Source organism: Otolemur garnettii, unplaced genomic scaffold, assembly GCF_000181295.1.
Source record: "Otolemur garnettii isolate 467f Iridium unplaced genomic scaffold, OtoGar3 scaffold00023, whole genome shotgun sequence".
Lineage (NCBI taxonomy): Eukaryota > Metazoa > Chordata > Mammalia > Primates > Galagidae > Otolemur > Otolemur garnettii.
Genome location: NW_003852418.1, coordinates 18,719,370 through 18,727,825, shown reverse-complemented (window position 1 = coordinate 18,727,825; position 8,456 = coordinate 18,719,370). Strand labels below are relative to the sequence as shown.

The window sequence follows — 8,456 nt, the reverse complement described above, 5'->3', positions numbered from 1 at the left end:
GGGGCAGGGCCAGTGATGGCGCATCTTTGCGTTTGGGGCAGGGCCCGTGAGGGCGCATCTTCGGGTTTGGGGCAGGGCCCGTGAGGGCGCATCTTCGGGTTTGGGGCAGGGCCCGTGAGGGCGCATCTTCGCGTTTGGGGAAGGGCCCGTGAGGGCGCATCATTACCTCCACCCCTACCCCCCAATGATGGTGAAAGTTTGCCCTGCATTTTCCCATTTGTTTAATAGCTATTTGCATTTTTTTAATAAATTGTATGTTTTTTGTTCTTATTTTTCTAATGGTTTTCCTTTTTAAAATTTTTTTTAAATTTCAGGCTAATTTGAAGGTACAAAGAATTAGGTTACAGTGTTTGCATTTGTTAGCTGAAGTCCCTGTTGTGGTTGTGTCCCACCCCCAGGTGTACCAACTGACTAAAATACGGAATTGACTAGGGTGTAATAGTTTACTGTGGAGCAAGAGATGGACTTTTCACATTTTCTGCATATTGTTTTAAGAAAACCAAAGATTAGGTCACCAGAAGCCATATAGATAGTGGTGACTTGGGGCTTCTACCTCAACACCGGGCCTCCCAACTTTTTATTGTTTGGATTGAGAGCACAAAGAATTAGGTTATACTGATTGCATTTGTTAGGTAAAGTCCCTTATATAATTGTGTTCCACCCCCAAGAGGTGTGCCAGACACCGTGACCCCTCCTTCCCACTCCCTCTTCCCTCTTCCCCCTACCCCCACCCTTTATTAGAATCATCTACTGCCTTCATATGAAAATGGGCCTCCCAACTTTGGATGCAAGACCAAGTTGGAACTTATGAACAATGGGAATTTGCTCGGACCGCAAATAACTCACAAGAGTCACATCATCCTTTGCTCACATTTAATTTTTATTTTGATTTTTTTAATGCTGCACAACACAATATTTATTTCATTTGTTTCATTTATTTCTTTATTTCTGTTTGCTGCTGTTATTTTATTTTACTGAAAGTGAGAGGGAACTGTGTGGCCTTTTTTCTTTTTTTCTGTAGGCCGCCTTAAGCTTTCTAAATTTGGAACATCTAAGCAAGCTGAAGGGAAAGGGGGGTTTTTTCAGAATCACTCAGGGGAAAGGAAAGGTTGCTTTTGTTAATCATGCCCTATGGTGGGTGATTAACTGCTTGTACAATTACGTTTCACTTTTCATTAATTGTGCTTAAGGCTTTAATTAAATTTGGGGTTCCCTTCTTAGAGCAGCTCATACTGACGGAGATGCATGCGCTGGATGATGTCACGGCAGTCGTTGAACACACGGCGGATGTTCTCAGTGTCCACAGCGCAGGTGAAGTGAGGGTAGCAGTAGTGGCGCCCATCTCCACTGGCAGTGCTGATTCTCTGTGGGCATGAGACATAGTCATGGTCAGTGATGTCCGCTCTAGAAACCACCTAATCCCCAAGTAGGGACATCTACCAGGGTTGACTGTTGCCCAGCCAGTGGCATTATTAGTAAAACAAAAGCCCAATGACGGGGCACTCAGCTAAAATTCATAGTGGATATTGGTGAAATAAAGGAGAAGCACTGGATAGTTGAATCTCCAAACCAAGTTATGTTCCTATCTATAAGAAAGGGGGTGGGGAAAGAAAGAGGGAATTAAAGAACAGACTCTACTCACCAGAAACTCATCTCGGATGAAGTACTTGGCCCGGGTCACGCGTGGGTCCTCTCCGGGCTCAGGAGTAGCTATGAAAAGTAGGAATATTTGATTACTTAAGGTGATTAAAGGGTAGAGCAGACCTAGGGGAGTGGGGTTTTTAGCCCAGCCTTTTGAGAAATAAGTACCTCAATGGACAAAAACAGAACCCACACTTACCGTCCTCAGGAGTAGTGTAGCGAGCGAACTCTGGAAAGTAGTCCTCAATCTTCGATTTTCCAGCAAGGACTTTCTCTGCGAGCAGATCTTGCTTGTTGAGGAACAGGATCACAGAGATGGTGCGCAGCCATCTGACCAGAAGGGAGGCGGGTTTAATGAGCTTGCACGAGAACTTGCATGAGCCCAACCCAGGGCTTTGGGACCAGTGAAGGACTCACTCTCAGGCAGGCTGAGGTGGGCACATGGGAGGGGTGTTATCCACAAACCTGTTGTTCCAGATGCTCTTGAAGAGGTTCAGAGCCTCCTGCAGACGGTTGGTCTGGTTGTCCTCCCGGATGACCATGTTGTAGCTGCTGCTGGCCACCACGAAAATGATAGCAGTCACATCTGAGTCACAAGAAAGAAAACAGTGAGTGTTAGGAGCTAAAGGGATCCCTGATGATCACAAAAGCACAGCGCCCCCCTTCCCCAAGAGCAGGAGGTGCAGTGCGGCCTTACCATTGAAGCATTGGATCCACTTGCGGCGTTCATCGCGCTGGCCACCCACGTCAAACATGCTGGTGGGGACAAAGGACACCCAGTTATTCCAGAGGGCCCCTCGCTCTACTGTACAGGAAACACCAAGAAACCACTATCTCCATTTTACAAAGAAGTAAACTATCCACTTACTGGAAGTTGACTTTGTCCACCTGGAACTTGGTCTCAAAGATTCCAGAAGTCAGGACGCGGCAGCGAAGCAGGTCCTAAGACAAAATTCAGGTCAATGGGTCTCACCCAAAGCAACCAAAATAATAATTGCCAATCTAGACCAAAAATCTTCAGTAGCTTGCATTCTGTTTTGCATACCTGGTCACTTGGCACATAGTCAGCCTGCTTGATGACATCAATCTTGTCCAGGAAGCTTGGAGAAAAAGACACAGGGAAAGGTGTTGAGAGCACTCACATGTATTTGCCAACTATTTATGTCTCTACAAGGTCAGGCTAAATGGAAATGACCACCCAGAGTTACACAGCATTAAGTCAAGATCAGGAGGGTTACATTTATGACTTAAAGCTTAATGCCTTAAAAAGGTTAGGGCAAATGGAATTTAAAATAAATACTTTCAGGAACTAGGGAACTAGAAATGCATCTAGCAGCTATCCCATGAACCCACAGGGCTCCTGGACTACACAAACAGCACAGGACAGTGGTGGAGCTTTGTTCTTGAAGTTTTTCATGTTAAAAGGTTAGTTTTGTGCATCTCAACCAGTAGAGGACCCAAAAGCAGAACTATCAGCTTCTGTGCTGTTTGATGACTGACAAAATTCCAAATTTCTGACTAAAATGGCAAATTAGTATGAAAATTGTATACCTCCACATAATTTAGTTTTAAAAAAAGTATAGAGTGGCACACTTAAAAGCAAGGACTTTCTCCTTAAGGGCAAAGGGATTGTTTTAGTCACTCAGAGTCTGTATGTCTTCCTTTTTACTCTTTAAGAATCTCATTGATTAAAGAGAACAAAAGAGGTTGGCACGAAGAGGCCCTTCTTGCCCTAACTACCCTGAGCAGGAAACAAACACAGACTTCCCTTCCGTTCTATTTGGTCCGTGAAAGAGAACACTCCAGATATTAAACTTTTTGTTTAAAAAAGTATGCTGCTTGACTAGAACTACAGGAAAATTAACTTTTGAAAGAGATAATATAAAAATGGAAAATTAATGTTAAAATCAGTGTTTTTTTGGGGGGGGGGGTGTAGAGTTGGAATAATTTTAAAGTGGACTAATCAAAGAAGAAAATCACAAAGGGAGAAAAGTTTACTTAAAGAAATTCCCTAAGTTTTCCCCCTTCCTTTTTATCTTTTACCAGTCAGAGTTAGTCTGGCTTAGAGGATACACTAACTTGCCCAATCAATCTTACATTACAGCACCAGTCCAGAAATAGCTCCCCAGCCACCCTGGCCTCCAGCATGTTGCCATGGCAACAGAACCACAGTTCTATAAATAGATCATCAGCACCAAATCTTGTGAGAGAGACATCTGGAATGGGGCCAGCCAAACCCCAGCTCAACAAATAAAAATAGGCAGCTTAAGAAATGGGCACGGTACCAGTATCTCACTTTAACATAAAGGCAGTTCAACCAGAAACAAGCTGGTCACTGCAAATGCAGGGAAGACGTTTTAAAAGTTTTAAGCTACATTGTTCTCTTTTTTGTCTGAGTTGCCTTAAAACTTTTAATAATCTTTGCACACCGTCCTGTTTTTAGCTTTTAGTTTCAGGAGCCATTGAGTGTTGCTTAATAAAAAACAAACAAACAAAAAAAACAAATAATTTTTAAATAGCTTGATCCTTGCCTCCCAAAAGCTGGCTAAATAAACTACTGTTAATTAATAAATTTGTTTTTCCACCCCCAGCATTTAAAACTGGGATGGTTAAGCCCTCCTAATCTTGTACCTGTACTTAACTTCTGACTTGGATCCAAAATACAAAACGCAAACAATTCCAGGATTTCCATTTGTTTTGAGTTACTATAATTAGTGCTTCCAGCTTTCAGTTCGAACTTTTGAGAAAATCAGGGACTTTGTTGAAGAAGAATGGGGGCTTGGGGTCATGGGGATTGGCCAAGAGGGGCTGTTTTTTTGTTTCTTGGGAAAAAATACACAAGTTTGCTCATATATTAAACCATGAAAATATCTCTGTATGTGACAACTGAAAATAATCCAAGGAACTCCCTATGAGAAAGCAGCCCAAGGGGAAGAGGAATCGGCAGGTTCCACAGACCCTAACCTAAGCTTGTGTAGTCTGTGGACAACTGCCCGACAGAACTTACTTTTTGTTTGTTGTTAACCAGTCAGTCCCTCAGGCGTGGGGGCAATTCTAGCTCTTTTTTTTTTTTTTTTTTTTTTTTTGACAGAGCCTCAAGCTGTCCCCCTGGGTAGAGTGCTATGGCATTACAGCTCACAGCAACCTCCAACTCCTGGGCTCAAGCGAGTCTCCTGCCTCCGCCTCCCAAGTAGCTGGGACCACAGGCGCCCGCCACAACGCCCGGCTATTTTTTGGTTGCAGCCGTCATTGTTGTTTGGCAGGTCCGGGCTGGGGATTTGAACCCGCCACCTTAGGTGTACGTGGCTGGCGCCTTAGCCGGTTGAGCTATAGGCGCCGAGCCAATTCTAGCTCTTGGTTCTGATTAGCAAGTCCTTTGTTGTTCTGCATTTCAGTTACTTACGATACTGGCTAAATCAGCAACCCTCCACTGCCTACCCTTCCCCCAGTGACAGAGCTGCTCCCACTGCAGAGGGTCACTGAGATTGCTTTGTTGTGTTTGTGCAGTAGCAGCAAACAAAAGTACCTTTAAATTTTTTTATAACCCTGACCACCATATGCTGCTGTATCACATGCAGGAGGAGGGAAGCCATAAACCATCTAAAAGGCAACTTTCCAGATCTGCAGTGTTACATCCTCTGGAAGGGGGACCACGCGGGGTGATGAGGAAGGAAAGAGGATCCCCCAGGATAAAGTAAGGCAGGTATTAGGTGACAGGTGCAGAAGTAGCTCAGGTTATCAGGTGGAGGTGTGCAATAAATACTATTTTTGAAAATTTTTTCCTCTTCTTCTCTTTACCAACAAACACACTAATCAGTGTGCCTACCTTTATAAGAGACTGTGGAGAAAGATGTCTTGCCCTCTGATAATGCTAGCCTCAACCTGGGTCATCACTCTGGGGTAATCTGATTTATTTGAAAATAACCCCACCACTGTTCTGTGTTGCTCAGGTATATAGTTAGGGTTTAAAATCTGCTGACCACTTACCATCCTTGAATCAAGACCCGGTGTGAAGGAATAAGTAAGGATATGAAATAGAGTTCAAAAGTCAAGACAACACAAAACCCAACTCCATTCAGATCCACTAATCTACTAATACTGGACTATGGCGGCTACACTAGTCACTGACCTAATAGCAGACATAGCAAGGCAATTAATAGCTACCGAGGAGGGGGAGGCTTATTTTTTGTTTTCCTCATTTGTGTTTGTCACATTTTAAAATTATAGCAAAATTTAAAATTATAGCAATAAGATATCACACTTTAACCCCCAGTGTGGGAGCAGCCCTGTTTCCCTAAATGCTTGTGGGTCAGTTCAGTGAATCAAGCTAAGTGAGCACCACTTTAGTGAAGGTGATCATCCCCCTATAGGCCTTATGTGTTTACACACAAGTCACTGCACTGAAAATGTGTGAGTAGGGGCTTTATGAAACAAATGACTCAGACTAGAACTTTCTAGCTATGAGCAGGGTAACTGGGTGACGTCCACGAATGGGATCACTGGCAAGTAACTTTAAAAGTGCGAGTGGTGGGTTTTCGTGTTTTCTCCTGGCTTGTCTACTTTGTGTGCTGATGAGATACTTACTACTGGGCACAGTCGATCAGCTGGTACTCATTGGAGCGCTCATAGCAGGCCCGCACTCCTTCATCCTCCCACAGAGCCTTGGCGTGCTCGTAGAATTCCTGAGGGGAACACAAGAATAAATGTTGAGAGAGGTTGGAGCCCTAGCAAATCAAGGGCACTGTCATCCTAACTCTAAGATAGCAGTTTACTATGTCAACTACACTGGGTGTGAATCTGCATTTTGAGCCCATTGAATGAATTATTGCTTATCAAGAACTTTAACTGAACATGTTAAACTTATTCAAAAGTTGACACAATTAATTCCTGCTCGTCTCTCGTTGTGAATGATGGTCTTGGGTAGTTTCTTCCCTGTATTCGTTTGGAAGAGAAGACTAATTTTGTTTCTTCACAGAATTATTTATTATTGGAAGAATATACACTAATCTGCATCAGGAAAATATGCCAGTATATCATTCAGTATTGTGAAAACAAGAAACTTCATTTGTAAGATATACTGGGATCAAATTTTCCTTCTAGAAAAATGTGAATTTTACCAAAAAAAAGAAAAAAAAATTACGATGGGAAACCGTAGGTAGGAACATAAAGTTCAGATATTAGTAGGACTAATAAAATGTTCCTGTTCAGATGCAGTTTTAATAAAAGGCTTTTTCTTTTTCTATTAGAAATATAGAAATCATGGTCACTGCTCAGGTGGGTGGGGCTAAAGCCACATAGGCCGGGGGTGCAGCTTACGGGAGGGAAGTCAAAGTCGGGCTTGTTCATCACACTCAGGATGTAGTCCACTCTGAACTGGTTCTCAGGGTTGGCCAGCTCCACAGGGGGCACCAGGTTGCTCATGGCGGCTACAATGGTCTGAAAATGATTCAGCAAAGTGGTCAGGGGACAGCGCTGTCTCAGGGGGAGGCTAAAAGACAGGAAGGGCAAGGAGCTAGCACATACTTCAATGGCCTCCTTCAGGTTGTTTTTGATGTCCTGCACTTTGGTTGCCTTCTCACTGCAGTGGGATTGAAAAGAAAAAAAAAAATCATATTGCATTTTGTAGGCTAGGAGTGTTGCTTTAATCAAGATATTTCAACTAAAAAGCATAGTATTCTGTTTTTTGAGGAGTTGTGGGTTCAGATCTATGCAAAGATTGGAGGTACCTGAATAAAGGTTTCAGATCATAACCTCCTGAATGTGTCCTGAGGACACGCCCAATGGGGGGGCTATTGCCAGCCAACCGTACCAAAAGTTGCACAAGGTTCATTTGCTATTTCAGATGTGGGGCCTGTGGGCTTGTAGCCCCCACACTATGAACAAACAATTCCTAAGAGGCTTCTCCTGACCCTTGTCAGCATCCTGTTGGGGACAGGGAGGAAAAGTCCTGATTTGACTTGGAATTCACTCAGTTGCCAGATTAGCACACTGAGAACCAGTGAATGCAGGTGGTGGTGTTAATAATAGTTAATTACAGATCTCAGGGCTCTGCAGCCCTATTATTTGTTTGTTTGTTTATTTAAATAGCTGTGTGCATGCTGTTCTGGGCATTGCAGCCAGCAGCATCGAACAACATCCCTACTTTAGAATGTTAGTAGACATGGGTCCCTCAACATGAATAATAAGGAAGATTCCACCCCTAGAAGTCCTTATGATGGTGGGTGGGGCCCCTCTGTTAAGTACAGGTGAGGGGTCTTGTTTAACTAGGTATGTAGAATAGCCTGTGTGGTCTTCATAGAATGATCTATATTTAGAGTCACTGGTCCCAAAGGTAAAGGGTTGTTAGGGTGGTTAGTGTTAGTGTTCAGTGTTAAGCTGGTTAGGCCTAGGGTTATTAGGATTAGTGTTCAGTGTTAGGGTGGTTAGGGTCAGTGTTCAGTGTTAGCTTGGTTAGGGTTAGTGTTCAGTGTTAGGGTGGTTAAGCTACTTAGGGTAGTTAGGTTTAGGGTTGTTAGGATCAGTGTTCAGTGTTAGGGTGGTTAAGCTTAGGGTTATTAGGGTTAGCATTGGGGGTATTGTTAGGGTGGTCAGGGTTAGTGTTGTTAGGGGTAGTGTTGGGGTGGTCAGGGTTCGTGTTGAGGGTAGTGTTGGGGTGGTCAGGGTTCATGTTAGGGTGGTTAGTGTTGGGGGTAGAGTTAGGGTGGTCAGAGTTAGTGGTAGGGGTAGTGTTAGGGTGGTCAGGGTTAGTGTTGGGGGTAGTGTTAGGGTGGTTAGGGTTAGTGGTAGGGGTAGTGTTAGGGTGGTCAGAGTTAGTG

General features: G+C 43.7%; 1 protein-coding gene across 8 annotated transcripts in view; it reads right to left on the bottom strand.

The window, feature by feature from the left end:
* Positions 1 to 861: 861 nt before the first annotated feature.
* The window catches only part of LOC100966563 (guanine nucleotide-binding protein G(s) subunit alpha), a 56,126-nt gene continuing 48,531 nt past the window's right edge, over positions 862 to 8,456 (bottom strand). For 7 of the 8 annotated variants that reach the window (XM_003787737.2, XM_012803870.1, XM_023511902.1 and 4 more), the window contains 10 exons: positions 7,165 to 7,219; positions 6,958 to 7,077; positions 6,226 to 6,323; positions 2,687 to 2,741; positions 2,510 to 2,583; positions 2,339 to 2,397; positions 2,107 to 2,227; positions 1,841 to 1,971; positions 1,643 to 1,710; positions 862 to 1,364 (listed from right to left, as the gene is read on the bottom strand). In XM_003787737.2, coding sequence (XP_003787785.1) covers positions 1,218 to 1,364; positions 1,643 to 1,710; positions 1,841 to 1,971; positions 2,107 to 2,227; positions 2,339 to 2,397; positions 2,510 to 2,583; positions 2,687 to 2,741; positions 6,226 to 6,323; positions 6,958 to 7,077; positions 7,165 to 7,219 — 928 coding nt within the window. In that variant the 3' untranslated portion in view covers positions 862 to 1,217. Of the gene's footprint in view, positions 1,365 to 1,642; positions 1,711 to 1,840; positions 1,972 to 2,106; positions 2,228 to 2,338; positions 2,398 to 2,509; positions 2,584 to 2,686; positions 2,742 to 6,225; positions 6,324 to 6,957; positions 7,078 to 7,164; positions 7,223 to 8,456 lie in introns of all 8 variants that reach the window. The other variant, XM_012803873.1, reaches the window with a different exon arrangement.